We start from the raw sequence: 17,738 nt of genomic DNA, 5'->3' as shown, positions 1-17,738 counted from the left end.
AGGATGGTAGGAGATGTAGAAAGGGAGCAGATCCCAGAGACCTCTGATGGCCAAGATAGAGCATTTTGGTTTTATTCTAAATGCAATGGGAAGATGCTTTTGTTTGAACAGGGGAATGGTATGTCTGATTGAGGTTTTACAAAGATGAATCAATCCCTTTGCTTGCTGATGGGGAAAACAAGAAGTGAAGCAGAGAAGGCGATTTAGAAACCGGTGAACCACTTTCAGCCAGGATGTGATTGTGGCTCACAGCAGAGAAGCTGAGGAAGAGTCTGACAGATTAAGTATATGTTTTAGTGGAAGAGCCAGCAGGATTTTCTGTGGTGTCCTGTACATTGGGGGATGAGAGGATGGGTGAGGATAGTGAGGAAAAAATGGAAGAATCAGGATAATACCTAGAGTTTCATTTAGGAATGGGATACATGATGGTGTTGTTTTCTGATTTAGAAAAGACTGAAGAAATAACATTTGGAGATAGTGGAAATGAAGAGTTCTCCTTGTGGCATATTGAGTTTGAGCTGCCTGTTAGATTCAAGAGATACTGAGTTCACAGTTGGCTGGAATCTGGAGAGAAGTTTCTCTAGAAATATAATTTGGAAGCCATCATATTGACCATCTATTGGGGACAAGATGAAATTGCCTAGAAAACATAGAGAAGGAAAGAGGGCCTATATATAAGCCCTAGGAAACAAAAGGCAGAAGAGAAACCAGCAAAAGGGACCAAGAGGGAACATCTAATCAGGTGGGGGAAACTGAGAGAACATGGTGTCATGGAAGCCAAGAGAAGAAAGTGTACCACATAGTTGAATGCTGCTAAGAGAGTACAAGAGGAAGACAAGCCAGTGGATGTCACAATATGGAGATTTTTAATAACTTGGCAAGGGCATTTCCAGTGGTTTGCAGTGCAGAAGCCTAACTGAAATGGTGAGATAGAAAAATGGGAAGCAAAGAGCAGGGAGCGTGAATGCAGATAAATCTTTCATGTGAGGCAGAACAAAGAACAGATTTATAAAGTGAGACTTGGGATAAAAAGAATTTTCTTTTCTTTTTATTTTTAAAGACAGGAAATGTTTTGATTCTGTTGAGAAGAATGCATTAGAAAAAGAAATTGAAGGTCCAGGAGGGGGGAGGATAGCTATAGGAATACATTAGAAGACAGAAGAGTTGGGGTGCCTAGATGAATCAGTGGGTTAAGCCTCTGCCTTCAGCTTAGGGTCCTGGGATCCAGCTCCACGTCAGGCTCCTTACTCAGCAGGGAACTTGCTTCTCCCTCTCCCGCTGCCTGCTGCTCCCCCTGCTTTTGCTTGCTCTCTCTGTCAAATAAATACAATTAAAAAAAAAAAAAAAAGAAGAGTTGATCTTCGATAGGAATGGACGTGTACCTATCCATTGGAACAGGAAGAAGAGGGAGAGAAAATGGGAACAAATGCAGGGTGGTTGACCTAGCAGCCTCAGGTACCATGTTTCTGCCTGAGTGCAAATAAGTGAGGTCATCATCTCAGAGTAGAGGAGGGACAGATAGCTTGCTGGAGGCATAAAGAGGGAGAATTTGTGAAATAGTCACAACTATTGACTTAAAGGGTGGGAAAGCAGACTTGCCTGGGAAATGCAATTGAATGCCTGTTGAGATTTGCAGTCATAAATGTACCATGAAACCAGTTGGCATAGTTGGGTGACCTTTCTGTAGAATACTTAGTTGCTCTGGGGTAGGTAGAGAATAGACAGAAATTTGAGTCTAATTAAGGTTGGTGTTTTGTCAGGCAAATACAATGGAGGAAGGGGATGAGGGAGTTCAGAGTGTTTGCAAAAAGAGTGATTATAATGATGGAATCTAGGCTGGGTAGAAAAAGATACGAGATTGTGAGGAGAGTAATAGAGAAAAAGTTGTAGAATCCATGGAAGGGAGATTGAAATATAAGAAAAAGAGATCTGGAAGATGAAAGGTAGAAATAGAGTTCCTCAAAATGGAGATTTTAGAGGGGGTACAGTTTTAGGTGATGAGAAGGCTAGGACGCTTCCATGGGTGGCTGAGGTGCAGAGGCAGAAGAGATCATTGTAGATGAGGAGGAAGTCAGTAGATAGGGCATTTGATGGTTCACCCTTATGGAGGTCGAAATCCATCCATGAATGGAGAAATTGGAAAGGAAGTTGATAGTGAGCCAGGAGCTGAAGTTATAAGTGAGTGAGAGGAATTGCCCTGGAGCTCTGTAAACGATAGCCATGAGGATAGATGATGGCTGATGGAGTTTCACAGGGTGCACTTCAAGGAACTGCAGAGAAGGAGAGTGTCACAATGGTATGGAAGCAGCATGAGAATGAGCAGGAAACCTACCCCCTTGCCACATAAGGCATGAGAGGAGAGCAGATCATTCTTGAGAGCTCACTGTGCAGGAAGACAGAATTGTCAACAGCCTGATGAGAAGAATCATCAGTTAGGATGACAAGGTGAAGGAACTGTCCAGAGGTGAGATGATAGAGGACTTTTTTGAAGACACGCCAATTCCATAGGGAAGAGGCTGGTTTGAAACTCAAGAAAGGTCGAAGTATTACAGTGTATTAGAGAATTACAGATAATGGTAAGAAAAAAGGTCTGGGTCAAGATGTAGAGCCTCAGAGACAAAGAGATAAACAGGATCTAACCAAGCCTTATGGGATTAGTCCTGAATAGGGTTTTGGAGAAGGGACAAAAGGAGCAGTTCGTTCTAGCTATTGTCGTCAGCTTACTAGCTACGCATGGCTATTGGGTGTAGCTAGTCTGAATTGAGACTGTGTAAATGGCAAATATATATCAAATTTTGAAGACTTCCTAACAAAACTCAATAATTTTTATATTGATTATGTACCGAAATGATAACATTTTGGATACATGGAGTTACATAAACTATATATAATTAAAAATATTTCACCTGTTTCTTTTTATATTTTATGTGGTTACTAGAGAATTTTAAACTAAGTCTGTGGCTTGCATTGTATTTCTTTTGGACAGCACTAATCTAGAATATTTTGCCAGAAGTTGAAGAGCTTCTGACCACTGTTCATTCCTGAATGCAGGGAAAAATCTCACTGGAGCCCAAACATCAAGTCTGTTTTGCCCCCTATATAAATTAATTTGCATTTGCAACCACTGAATTTCATTTTAGGAAACCTTTTCCCACTCAATTCTAATATGTTATTATGTGAAGTGTTTAATTACATTTACTTTAATACTAACCAATCCACAAAGTAGCAACTTATCTCCCTGATATTTTGGTACTATGTGCGAAGCGTCCTATTCTTTGAAAACATAGACCCATTTTAAAAACATCCTGTAATCTAACTTCAAGATATTTAAAAACAATCAGGCCAAGTTGATGACATAACTTTTCCTGACAGCAGCAGATGCAGCATCAAAGGTTTAAGGTTTTTCCTTTACTAATCTTACAACGCTTTGTAAAAAACCATCGGTAGGAATTTTGATACCATTGTTCACTCTATGAAACAGATCCACAGAGATTGTAAAGTTTTATTCATGCCAGAAAACAAGTTCTTAGTTTTCAACTGTTTTTCCTGTGCTTTGATCTCAGAGCATTTATTGTACTAGGTAATAAATACAGTAATCCCAACTATGACATTTTAAGCAGATCATATTTCATTACTGTGAAAAGGCTTAGGAAATCTGGGTTCTCATGTGCTTTGGGCCAGAGTTCATAATAATGCACAATAAGAACAGCAAAAGGATAAAATCAAATATTATTATTAATCTTTGAAGAGAAAATGTATAAATATATTAATGCAAAACATCTGAAAATTGATTATACCAACCCAATAAATTACTCAGTTTATAAAATTTTCCAGTCTATAAAATGTTCATATAAAAGTCTCCCTAGTAATTGTATGTCTGACAAGTCAGCAGCAAAACCCCCAAAGTTACACTAATTTGCTGCGGATCATGTTAATAAATATTATAGAGGCTTTTATATTTCAGAAAATAATATAGTTATATTTGTCAAGATAATACAAAGTTATTATAAATGTTTCTACTTGTTAAAAAAAAACCCAAATATTTAAAAATCACATAACACCCTTTTTTTTGACTAATAGCAGTTAAAAACAGTCTGCTAAGGATCCTGACTTTGTTATACCAAACTGTTAAGGCATTGCTTACTAGTTTTAACTTGCAAAAGTCAGGCCAGGGCACCTGGGTGGCTTGCTCGGTTAAGTGTCTGACTCTTGGTTTTGGCTCAGGTTGTGATCTCAGGGTCATGAGATCTGACCCCGCATCACGCCCTGCACTCAAGCAGAGTCTGCTTGAGATTCTTTCTCCCTTCTTCTCCTTCCCCATCTGCTCCTCCCCCCCCCCTCTTTCTCTCTCAATAAATAAACCTTAAAAAAAAGGCCTGGGGCTGAAATTTGTATAACAAAGCCAGGATCCTTGGCAAAGAAGGATTCTGGTTGGAAAGTTTTTGGACTAATCATTTTCCTACCTCAGAGGCATCAGCTTCTGTAACATACCTGTGGATCCCACCTTTCCAGGCCAAAGATAAAAGATTTCCTGAGGTTCTCTATATGTAATGAGGATATGAACATGCGTCTGTATTTCAAATCTTTTCTAAAACTCCCTCTTTCCTTCATGATTGTTAAGGGTCTCTTAAGAGGTCAACTTGAAAGATGTGTAATGTGTTGCAATCATTTTTTCCAACTACATTCATCTAGGTGGCCCATATCCGAGCAGAAAGAGATATTTTGGTAGAAGCAGATGGTGCCTGGGTAGTGAAGATGTTTTATAGTTTTCAAGATAAGAGGAACCTTTATCTGATCATGGAATTTCTCCCTGGAGGTAAAAACAAACATAATAGTCATGACAGACTGACACAAGCTTATCTTTACATGTAATTATTATCCTGTTGCTTAGGTTTTTTCTTCTATTCCTAGCAGTCATGGTTTTCCTATAGTTCCTCCCATAATAGTGCTAATTTTTACCACAAATCAGATTATTTTGAAGGAACGATACATTTGGCACATTTTAAATACTACCAGTCTGGTCAACAGGGTATAGTTAGTTAGATTGTTGCAAGTCTAGAGTTAAGAACAGTAAGTCACTAAAGAGAAAGACAAACAACCCAATGGGCAAATAGCATATGGAAGAGAAACTCTGGCTGGTCTATAAATATAAAATATAAATATTTTACAGCAGCTAAAAGTTAGGAGCTCTATCCATTTCAATAAGATCTCAGAAACAGTGGAGTAAGAAAGCAAGCTGGGGAATTATATGTACAGTTGATACCATTTATGTAATTTTTAAAAATATGAAAGAACATAATTTCATAGATTAAGATATATGTATATGAAAACATATTTTAAAAATAAGCAAGAAGGATACCCATCAAACCAAGTCCACACTAATGGTTGCTCAGCAAAAAGGGAAAGCGGAATAAAATGGGATGGAGGACAGAGAATACTTCTACATTTTTTTTAAAAGACTCAAAATATCATAAAAAATATTAACAGTTGTCATTTCTGAGTTGTAAGTTTACCATTTTTTATTCTTTGCCCCTTTTTAAAGAAAAAATTCCTTGAAAATAAAGAATGTCTTTTGGTGGGATAATGTTCTGTTTTTGATGGACTGAAGAGCTCTGAACATTTTTGAAACTTGAATTTGAAAGACTCTATCCCATTTCCAGGTGTGCTTACTCTGATTCATTTCCTCAGTTCAGCATATTTTCCTCAGCAATTTATTATGGATGTTGAGTGGTAGATATTACTTCATTATCACCTACTTTCTACCTTAAAAATCATCAGATGTTGTGAAACTTTTGCTGATGCAGTGACACTTTTTTTACTTGGCCCTAGAGATGGTTGGCGGTCTGCTGGGTGGGTCATACAATGCAGAAATTAGGCAGAGGTTGTACAGATACAGAGGAGGCCTGACGTGTTTCTAATACATGATGCTTGGTTTCCCTTATGGAGGTGACATGATGACATTGCTAATGAAGAAAGATACCTTGACAGAAGAGGAGACACAGTTCTACATTTCAGAGACTGTTCTAGCAATTGATGCAATCCACCAGTTGGGTTTCATCCATCGGGATATTAAACCAGACAACCTTTTATTGGATGCCAAGGTATGTGAATTATTGGGTTGCTGATTATTTTAATGGAATAATAGAGCTGATTTTGTGATTGAATGGGCAACTACCCTTTATATTATTGCTCAACTATGTGATGTCATAGAATGATGTGACGGGAAAAGACTCGGCAGTGAAAAATGACATCAAGGGAGGATGGCTGTCTTTGTCTTCCATTTTCTACTTTTAACGATCGTCATCATCAAATATTTATAATTTTACTTACCACCTGTAGGAATTTTTATAATGCTAAGAATTTTTATAATGACTGCCTTAAGGCTTTTGTTTCAAAGTTAAAATAATCTCTTGATTTTACTGGATTTTTTTATAGGGTCATGTAAAATTATCTGATTTTGGTTTATGCACGGGATTAAAGAAAGCTCATAGGACCGAATTCTATAGAAACCTTACACACAACCCGCCAAGTGACTTCTGTAAGTTTGATTCTTTTTTTCTGTGTGACATAGTGTAGCTAGTTTAATTCAGCATTGTTGAGCACTGAAAGTTCTCTTCCTCTCCTCATTTCTTAAACCAGTGTATTTACATGTATGTGAATTTGTTTTTTGGTGGAGTTTTTCCACTTATAATTACAATTTCTCTTGTTGAAATTAGCATTTCAGAACATGAACTCAAAGAGGAAAGCAGAAACATGGAAGAAGAACCGGAGACAGCTGGTAAGTTAGCCAGGTCTTTAAGAAAGATTGACCTGGTCCTAAAATTTCACTCCGGTTTTGCTTTATCATTTTGTATCTTCACAATGATTAGTACTTACTTTGTAGCAAGGATAGAACTGCTTCTGGGGTCACATAGTTCTCTTAGTTTCTCTGTAACATTTCCTTGCCTAAAAAGTGAATGCTGATTTTTACTTTATGATTTAACTTTATAGAATTTTATGACTCATACCTATAATTAAGCAGCCTGTTTACTAGTAATTAGCACAATATAAAATTCACTGAGATGAATGTGATTGTAGCGAATGCCTTGTGTGTTCCATTTTTCATACTTGTTCTGAAACAACCGCCAATCAGCATAAGTAAGGTGGTTGTGTGTTTCTAAGGACTTTATAGACAAGGTAAACAGGAAGTTTGGCATATTAACAGATAAAACAGATAAAATAAAATTAGAAAGCAGACTTTACCACAGATAAACTTAATTTCTCTTTAAATGGAAGTGGAATAAAACTACTTCTGCCCACACTGTTTCTCCTTTATTACTTAGCAATTATAAGAATTGTTTGCCCATTTTCCTCTTTCCTTTATCCTATTAATTAGGTCCATGCACATTCTCAGGGTTAGGAATGTGCCTTTTGACTTTGTTTTCCTGATCTCTTGTACGCCCGGCACATACAGACACTCTATAAATATTTGTGAAAGTCAACCAAGTGATGAAAGGGAAATTAATTCAGCATTCCCTCTGAGTATTGGGTGAGGTTAATAGACTGGAAGATAATAGTCCAGTACCCTCTCAAACCAAATAATAAGACTTTGCTTGATCAAACTCATTCTGTCAGTGGCCCAAGTAATTAACTATAAGCTTCCTGTGCTCATAAAACATTTCAGTGTTTTTAAAAGTTAGAAAAAAAGAATTTTAAAACTATGGAGCTATGAATTCATGACAGAAACTTCCTTCTACTTTTAAATGTGCCACTTTCAGATTGGATTTTACCACCGAGAGAAGAATTGCAGTATTTCCTGCTTTTAAGGGGAAAAGTGAATACTGCTTAAAAGTATGGTGGGAATTCGACTTAACAGAGTATTCACGGGTGATTCCTGCTGTCGTGTTTTATATTCTTGTGGCCATTATCATGACTTCTATCAATGTTTATTTACCAAGGGAGAAGTAGAGGGGACTCTTAGTGTTTTGGGCAGGAAAATCCTTTGGATCTTGTATCCCCCCTGCCAACTAAATGCCCATCAGCAACCATCCCCACCCCCACCCCCCACCACCCTCAGGTCCTTGAAATGACGAAATCTACTGGCACACATTTTCAAATGGTCCCTGGCATAACTGCCCTTAATTGAGAACAACTACCTTAAAGAAATCGTTTTTGTAAGATTTTATATGAATTAAGAATGAAACACTCCATTGCTTTCTGATGGATAAGCAGTGCCCTGGAATTAGGTTTATCATGAAAATACATGATGTTTATATATACAGCAGGTTGTAGTTTCCAAAACACATTCCTTTTCTTGTTTCATCCTCCTGTCAACTGTGTATGATTACTGCAGTTTCCTGTAAGCAGCAGCCGAGGTTCAGAGTGCTTGAGTCGTCTGTCCAAGAACTCACATTAGTAGTGAGTGGTGGACCCCAGCCCACTGGGTTCAGCCTCTTTATTCTTTTTGAAATGGATGGGTAACCTTAAAAATGAAACAATTATTGTGCCAGCAAAAGTGGATTTATTTGGGAATAACAGAGAATCGCAATTTGGGACAGGCAAGCTGTAGCAAAACCATTGGCAACTCCAACAAACAAAGAAGAGAACTTGTATTTTAAGAGAAGAAGGAGGATTCGAAAGGGGCTGTTTTGAACAAGAGTTCACTGGAGCAAAGCAGGAGTTGAGGGTGGTGAAGGTCTCTCCTTGGCTGAGTTGCAGGGTAGCTGCTTTTGCACAGGAGACGCAGTGTACATCTTTCCCTGTTGGGGCCCACAATAGGTGATTCTTTGCCTGTTCGTGATTCCTCTGATGGGGTCTGTAATTGACAGTGAGGAGTACAGCAGCATAGCTCCCCCTTCTAGCATCCCCAGTCCACTTTTGTGAGCTGTCCTTCCATTAATTTTCATAGGATTTAGGGCTAAATATATAAATAATTTAGTTGAGCTTCTTGGAGAGGGGGTGGTAGGCAGCCAGAAATCATATCTTAAATAACATATTATCTGATTCAGTACCTGTCACTAAGCTTTCTCGTGATAAACGTGCGAAACAAGTATTAAATGCAAAATTAACTGCTGTATTGCTTTTCCAATAAAAAGCGATACTCAGATCTTTTAACGAATATTTAAGAATGCTGGTTTGATAAGCTCTTCCTTTGCAGGCATATTCCACAGTTGGGACACCAGATTACATTGCTCCGGAAGTATTCATGCAGACTGGTTACAACAAGCTGTGTGACTGGTGGTCTTTGGGGGTGATTATGTATGAAATGCTAATAGGTATGTCTTATCATTTGTTTACATATATACTATATATATACTACAGAAATTTCCATGAGTGCCACGGATGGAACATATTACAGATATCATGGGCTAAAATGTCTGAACTCCTTGACATCCCCCAGTGTCAATAATGATAAATACCAGTGAGCTCTGTAGCGATTCAGGAACAGGGTATTTAACCAGAACTCCCATGTGTCAAAATTGCAGCTACATGGACTTTGGGATAAAGGGGGTGATGCTTTGAATCCTTTATTTTATTGCCTTTATTAGAAATTTTATTATAAATTGATGAATGGTGACTTTCTTTTTTTTTTGCTGAATAGAGCACTTCTATTTTTTTCCCCTGTGACACATATACAGTAGGTAGAGCATATTTGATTATTAAAGATGATAAAACTTGTATTTTCTCTCATATGCAGGATATCCACCTTTCTGTTCTGAAACTCCTCAAGAAACGTATAGAAAAGTGATGAACTGGAAAGAAACTTTGGTATTTCCTCCAGAAGTACCTATATCTGAGAAAGCCAAGGACTTAATTCTTAGGTTAGTGCTTAAATCCCTAGAGGAGTTTATGGTATTTTGAAACTTCACAGGTACCTAAAAAGATTGAATTGGCCATTTTATTCTTGTGGGAGGAAAAGGACCACTACTGATCTCTACAGTCAAAGAGATCAATAAAGAAAATGTGTTTTTTAAAAACTGCAAACAATTAAAAGGAAGCATGCAGTAAAAGTAAGAGTTAAGAAGAGGAACGGTGTCTTGTATCATTTCAAAGGCCACTCCTGTTGGTACGCAAAGACCTATTTCGTTAAAGAGAAAAAAATCGCTAGTAGCAGTGCCTATCACAAGTCTGTATATGAAATTGTTTCTAAGCAAAGGGTTCCATTCTGTTTCTCAACTAAAATGAAGTTTGGTATTATTGTGAATGGCTGCAAGGAATAGAAATTGGGACAACCTATGAGAACAGCTAATTAATAGCATATTATCAAAAATCTTTAAACTGTATATGACCATTGACCCAGTAATTCTAGGAATTTTGCTTATGCAGATAATTTGATGTGTGTAAAGATGTAGGGAGACTTTATCATGATGTTTTTAGTAATGAAATATTGAAAACTAAATGTTCAACAAGAGTGGACTGGCTAAATAAACTAATATTTCCACAAGCAAATTTTAGAATATGAAGTTAAAGAAAAATATATAATGACTTTGGGAAGTTTTCTCAGTATATTAAATGAAAAGAATCACCCTAAAACAGTAACTACTGTACTAACACATATTTTTAAAAATTATAATAAAAGACTAAAAGGAAATGGCTTCAAGCTGTTTACAGTGGTTCTCTCTGTACAGTGCAATTACAGAGGACTTCTGTTCTCTCCCACATTTCCCACAAGAAACAGAGCTGACTTCGGTAAACAGAGGGAAAAAACGAAATGTTTGGGAAAAAATGCAAATAGGGCACTGTATATGTAATTTGCATATGATTATTTCTGTTTCCATTTTCTAGATTTTGTATTGATTCTGAAAACAGAATTGGAAATAGTGGAGTAGAAGAAATAAAAAGTCATCCTTTTTTTGAAGGTGTAGACTGGGGGCACATCAGGTACGCTCATAGGCTTCCAACGGGAGAGATCTAAATAAAACGTTTGTTTGTTTGTTTTTACTAGCTTTAGCAATCAGTTTGTCTCTGACTCTGCTAAATACTCACTGCTGTTACAGTGTTATTAAGCCAGTGTTCTCTGGACTACGTAAGCAAGACTATAGCTAAATGACTGGTTTTAATGAATGCCCCTGTAAAGGGGAAACCACCTACTGCGCACCTGTTTCGGTTTTTATATTCAGAGTTACGGGATGCAAGCTGATGTCCACACGACAGGGATGTAGTTTTATTTCACACAATAACCCCTCATTTTTTCCTATTCTGTCATGCTGTATATTGCTCCTTTCTCTAATATACCATCTTCTTTATGAAGTTATAAGAAGACACAGTCCCTTTTTTTAAACACTGTGAGAAAAGTGAAATGATGCAAGTAACTTTTAAGAATTTGCTTGCAGTTGTTAATTGTAAGCATCGGCCTTTAATTCAGTTTGTGGCCAGAGTACCTTCAGTAGTTCTGAGCTGCTCTCCACACAGTGAGACTTCCGAAACATATCACTGATCATGCCCTTTTCTTCCTTCCCTTTGCACCTCGAATAAAATTAAGGCTGAGGTACTGCTTTCAGGACTGTGGGGTGTGGCTCCACCCTCATCGGTCCCAGTGGCATCTCCAAGGGTAGTTCTGCTCCTCTCATACCAGGACTTTGCCCTTTGCTCTTCATTCTGCCTGAAATGCTCCTCTCTCTCTGCTTGTTCCTGTCGCCACTCCTGCCCTGCCTGGCCAGCATCTGCCCCTCCCTCGAGACAGCTAATGTGTCACTGGCTCCAGGCACATCTTCACGGGAACTCCCAGTGTGCCAGGCACTCGACCTGCTGTAATAACAACTCCTTTGTTTGGACCACTTACTGTTATGTCCAGCACTGTTCTGAGGACTTCATGTGCATTTTTTGTCTTATCCTCATCATAAACCTTATAAAATAGGTAACATTATTATGTCTCTTTTACAAATGAGGAAACTAAAGCACAGAGAGGTAATTTGCCTGCAGTGCCACGGCCAGTAAATAATCCAGCTAGAATTTCTAACTAGAATTGGACCCCTGGGTGTCCTGGTTCTTAACTGATACGCTGCATTACACTGTATACCTCATCTCACTGACCAGAATGAGGATTCCCCGCTTCACAGTTGGAAGGACGCTTAGAGCCCATTAGTGCAATCTCTTGCTTTGATAGTAAGGAAATAGTCACAGAGCAAGGAGTTGCCTGCCTAAGGTCACGCTGCTAGTTAGCGACACCAGTCTCTGGTTCTTAACATAAAGTAATATACATTTATTAAGTTATCACATTAAGTATAAAGAAATTGGAATGATTCTGCAAAGAATACTCAGGACTTTAGGTAACTGGCTTTGTTCACTTCTCCCGTAATACATCCAGTTAAGTATTTGTTGAAAAAAATAGAAGCCATAAAAATGGATAGCTTCTTCGAACTATTTCTATTTTTAAACATTGTTAGCATGGTAAGATACTTTCATGACTGGTTTTTTTAACCTAATCTCCCTGATTCCCTTAATATTTATATGGCAGAAAGTTTTAGATTTAGATTTTATTGCAAATGTGTAGTCTCTTTGCCCCCCTTAATTTCCCAAAGCGCTTTTTGTTTTTCCAAGTATCTTTATTTTTTAAAGTAATCTCTAAACCCAGTGTGGGGCTTGAACTCATGAACCTGAGACCAAGAGTCACACACTCTACTGAGCCAGCCAGACATTCCCCAAATGACTTTTAATCTCTGGATCCTTTAGTAGAAGAATTCTATTCCTGAATTGTTTAGCTAGAATCCAGTACCCACAATAGCCAGCATACATTATGTAATTATTAAATTGTTTGAACAAAATCTCTTCTGTTCTACATTCCCTTTCATTAGCTCTTATTTTTCCACTTTAAACAAAACAGCATGAGAAAGTCTGGGTACAAAGAAATAAAAATTCAAGTAAATGGTCATGTTTTCAGAAAATATTACACTCAACTATGACATCCACTTCACAGGTTTCAAGTCCACAATAAATTCTCTTGGCTCTTCTATTATCTATAGAACAGGAAGCAGAATTTGCAAGTAGAACTGTTTTTGGAAAACAAAGAGTTAAAGAAAGTTTGCCATGCTACTACTTGATCCTTTTTTTATAGGGAAAGGCCAGCAGCAATCCCTATAGAAATCAAAAGCATTGATGATACTTCAAATTTCGATGACTTTCCTGAATCTGATATTTTACAACCAGGTAAGATAATCTATGACAAAACTAACACTTCACGGTCTGTAAAGATGCCGACAGGGTCACTAATGAAATTCCTTTGCTCTTGGTTAATTTTCCCATCTTTCCTAGTGCCAAACACCACAGAACCGGACTACAAATCCAAAGACTGGGTTTTTCTCAATTATACCTATAAAAGGTTTGAAGGGTTGACTCAGCGCGGCTCTATCCCCACCTACATGAAAGCTGGAAAATTATGAATAAAGATCACGTTCGCCCACAACCAAGAGAACTCAGGTAGCTGCATCACCAGGCTTGCTTGGCGTAGATAACAATACACTGAAATACTCCCGAAGACGGTGGTGCTTATGACTACAAGAGGAAATTCTACAGGATTAGGATTTCTAAGACTACTACAGGAATTGGTTGGCAGTGCCAGCTGGCTTTTGGGTTTTTTTTAAATATTTTATTATTTTTGTTAACTTTATTATACGAAGGTACTGGAATAAAAGAAATGTACGTCCCTTTGTAACTGCACTGCCTACACGCGTATTAAGGTCCATTCTGCCTGTGTGTGCTGTGGCTTTGTACTGTAACACCTCTGATCAATTCAGGAGAAACATATCATTTAAAGCAACATAGGCTAATCTGTAGGTAACACTGCAGTATTGCTGTTTTACTGCAAATCTTATGGGTCTAGATAATCAAAAAAAGCCATCTTCCAGAGTCGGTGTTAGAATACTTGCCCTATTGGTTTGGACGTCTATAGAATGAACAGACATGAAGACAATTTCTGTAATGGTTTTAAGAAATTTTAAAAAGGAAATACACTGGTTATTTAAAAAATAGAACTTATCATCATGTTATTTCACAAACTGCACAGTCGGGAGTGACAAGTTTATACTCAAGAGGAAGTTTAACACCTTCACTCAAGCACTCCACTAATATATTTACTTTGCATTCAGAAATACTGATGACCTTTATATATGTAGTCTGTATACTCATAGGGAGATGTACTGTATTATATAAAATGTAAAGTTGCTTTTCTTGTGACAAAAGGACTTCTTTTTTAACAAGAGGACATGGCATTATTTTGATTTGATTATGGTGAGTTGAATTTAAGAAATGACCATGAAGGCTGCTTGTAGAACTGGTGTATTTTTATTAAACTATTTTTTTAAATGTCAAACTTCTGATCATGGAAATGGACTTGTAGAGAACAAAGAGCTATCTACTTTGGTTTTCTAGAAAGTTGTTACATATCATGGCCGGTTAACTTTTCTTTTGTTTGGTGAAAATCTTTCCTCTGATAGTACTTGTATTATTGTGCCATTATTTTCTTACACTCCAAATGTACCAAAGATCCTGAACAGTTCACAACTGAGGAGAATTTTCCTTTCCTGTGGGAATGCCATATTCAGATATGACAGATCTTTGATAGTGCTCAGCCTATTCAAGGGCAATATTGTTCATGTTCAGCTACATCACTATGGTTAACCTACGTGGAATTAAGGAAGTAAATGCAGGTGGGGGGGGAGGGGCGCTGGTGAGGTTGTGAGGAGGATAGGGGAGAAGATGATGTCAGCATCACATTCTTTAGCTCTTTCCCGAAGAATTAAGTCATGCTTTTTAGCTCAACATTTTATTCTAAAATGACTCTCTGAGGTTTTGGCTTTATAAGCACTAGTTAAGGAACAATACTTTATCAAAGAATGGCCTAATGTTTCTCTTAACTGTTAATTGATACAATTGTAACCATGATCTGTGATCAAAATCAAAAGTGATGGTTTATTTGTAGCTATGTTCTTCTTAATGGGGAAGAACTGCACAGGATCATTATGCAAATCTACAGAAGCTTTTATAAATGCTGCTGCTAGGTAGCTCCACGATATTTCAACAAGGCCATGCTGGTTGGTTCGTTGGTTGGTTGGTTGGTTTTTCTCCCCCCCGTTCTCTCTCTTTCCTTCTTTCCATTCTTTCTTTCTAGTAATTGTTTGGTACTTATTATATGATCATCTAATCGTTCATTTCCATTTTTCTCATTTGGATCATGTGGCTGAGTATGTAGGAGAGAGAACTATTAAAATTCTAGGGTTATCTCAATTTGACCAGCTCTGGTTCTTCTAATTATAACTCCCTCTAACTTTAAAAAAATTGTAACTGCTACTCAGTTTTATGAGATTTTTCTCACCCCACCGCATCCCCCCCACCTTTTAAAAAAGACTGACTGTTTTGCTTGTGTAATAATGAATGAGTAAGACAGGAGGAAACTGCATCATTCTCTAGTTGTAATATGGTAACTATTCTAGCATAGAAAAATGTCATTAATAATTCAAGTTGACCGTGGAGGGGGCTTTCCTAGAATGGAACTGAATTACCTGTTTGCTTTTTAATCAAATAAGAGAAGAGCATGTTGTTTTCCATCTCCCTCATTTTTATTAGCAGGAAGAACTTGGAAATAATTATGATTTCTTGGCAGTGGAAGAGCAGTTCTGGAAAATTGACTTTGCTTAGAGTCTCATTTTTCTCTGGAGTTAACAGAGTGATTCACAATCTTTGGGGTTTCCTCCTCGTCACAAGCATTTCTTAAGTGCCTATCTAAAAGCAATTAAAGACTGTGTCTGCCCTTTGGAAGCTAAGAATTTGAGTCATGATGCAAATTAGCTAGGTAATTTGCAAAGTACCCTCAAGATCGAATTTCCTCTACTATACACTTACCATGTTTCAGGTGAACCATTTAATTTAAATGACAAAACCCTATCTAATCAACTGGGCATAATGACATTTTCTTTAAATTAGACTCTATTTTGAATTAAAGAGTTTTATTATAAACTGTGTGTTTTTGGTTTTTCTAAGTATATAGAAAGCTTGTATAATTCAGATTTATTGATTTCCTGATTTAATGTAGACTTCAACTTTTTTTATTAAAAAAACCTTTGTATTAAAGCAAGTTATGTTATTTTACTTTTATGCTTTTCTTACTAACATAGTTTAAATTTATTGAAGCATAGTGCTAGCTGAAAACAAGGAATACCTTTTCTGAATGAAATATATGGCTGATTTTAATAAGCTAATAGCTGAATGAAAAATAACATGTGGAAAACTGTAAACTTCCTTTGGTTGCTAAGTCTGAAGATAGGGTTTCATTTATTTCTATAATGTCATACTACTTCTGTTTTTAAAACATCTGTATATCTTTGTGTAAATCAGTAAATGTAAAAATTTTTTAAGTTCATTAATTTTTGAGGTTTTATTGTAGAAAACCTTTAGACAGTCAAACCATATCTACTGGTAGAAGAACCAGCTATCCATCTTTTGATGATCTATAAATTAATGAGTTGAGATTTTAAGCAGGAGAGAAGTCCCCTAGCAACTAAATCACATTCGCTCTGAGGTGTTAAGTTTCAGAATATTCAGAACAACTGTTTTGCTATAACCATGACTATTTCCTCTCGTCTTTATTTAACATATATTTTCTCTTTAGAAGTGCACTTATTTCTGAAAAGTTTTAATGAAACACTTAGAACAAACATAAATATGAAACACTTGGGACTACTAGATATATTTTAGATTTTTATGAAAAAATCTAATGTGAGGGCACATTGCCACTTTAAGCAGAAATGAAGTAATAAAAATAGTTCTTAGTTATTTTTTAAAAAGCAATATAAATTATTCAGCAGTTGTCTAGAAAAATGATCATCAGGCTGTCAAGTGCTGTGTTTAGTTACCGAGTTTCAAAAAAATGTTTTGGTGACATGAGGCCTTTTTCATTGAAGGTAAGAAAAGAATAAAAACTATGTTTATAATACTTCTGTTGGTGAGATGTTTTGGTTTTATTTTCAAGTTTTGAGACAGGTGTTATCCAAAACGCAAGAAAGACTCTCCTGTAAATATATGCAACCATCACACTTAAATATCACGTCAAGAACACAATATTTGAAGTTTCAATTGTACTATGTTTAAATAATCAAGATAGTTGTACAGGTTTGTATATAACTACCCCACCAAGCCAAAATCAATTTGCAAGCAACCGGAAATTGAAAATACCTCAAAATTAAATTTAAAATGCCTCAGAATAGCATGGAAACTAGTGATGCGAGTGGCCTAGGTTTGCACACAGATACCATTGTGTCCTGTCCAGTGGAAGACACTGATAAGCAGTCATGCTACTCTTTCCACCAAGCGCAGAGGGGGCCAGTCAGAATCCTGCTCATCCTAATTGTGCTCCTCACTGTTCCTGACTTACATCATTTCAATAATGCCATTGTTAAGACAAAAACAGTGAAAGCACCGATTGTGAAAATTTGGACATTGGAGCAAACTTGGAAAGTGCATCTTCTTTCAAGAGCATCTTCTGATAAAAAGAACTTCTATTTGCATACAAAATGCTTTAACTTACATTATTCATTTTGGATATTACTATTGCTCTGAAATAAACATAATTACCCTCATTTTACAGATGATGAACATGAGGCTGAGTGTGACTTACCCAGACACAGGTAATAAATTGCTCTTGAACCCAAGTCCAATGCTGCTGTATCCCCCCACATCAGACAGCGTGCTTCCGTGACAAATTACCTCATGTGCTTCTAGACCGCAGAAAAATACGTGGGGAGCTAGTGACAGATTTGTCACTTTGG

At 37.0% G+C, this 17,738-nt stretch overlaps 1 protein-coding gene across 3 annotated transcripts in view; it reads left to right on the top strand.

Moving 5' to 3' along the window:
- Positions 1–14,058, top strand: part of STK38L (serine/threonine kinase 38 like) — a 79,474-nt gene extending 65,416 nt beyond the window's left edge. For all 3 annotated transcript variants that reach the window (XM_046012767.1, XM_046012765.1, XM_046012766.1), the window contains 9 exons: positions 4,693–4,816; positions 5,947–6,101; positions 6,436–6,538; positions 6,717–6,778; positions 9,137–9,254; positions 9,677–9,800; positions 10,765–10,860; positions 13,034–13,125; positions 13,231–14,058. In XM_046012767.1, the coding sequence (XP_045868723.1) occupies positions 4,693–4,816; positions 5,947–6,101; positions 6,436–6,538; positions 6,717–6,778; positions 9,137–9,254; positions 9,677–9,800; positions 10,765–10,860; positions 13,034–13,125; positions 13,231–13,358 (1,002 nt within the window). In that variant the 3' untranslated portion in view covers positions 13,359–14,058. The remainder of the gene's footprint in view (positions 1–4,692; positions 4,817–5,946; positions 6,102–6,435; positions 6,539–6,716; positions 6,779–9,136; positions 9,255–9,676; positions 9,801–10,764; positions 10,861–13,033; positions 13,126–13,230) is intronic.
- The last annotated feature ends 3,680 nt before the right edge of the window (positions 14,059–17,738 follow it).

The sequence above is a fragment of the Meles meles genome, chromosome 7, assembly GCF_922984935.1.
Source record: "Meles meles chromosome 7, mMelMel3.1 paternal haplotype, whole genome shotgun sequence".
In the NCBI taxonomy this organism is placed as follows: Eukaryota; Metazoa; Chordata; class Mammalia; order Carnivora; family Mustelidae; genus Meles; species Meles meles.
The sequence above is the reverse complement of the archived record's forward strand: the minus strand, read 5'-3'. Positions and strand labels throughout refer to the sequence as shown.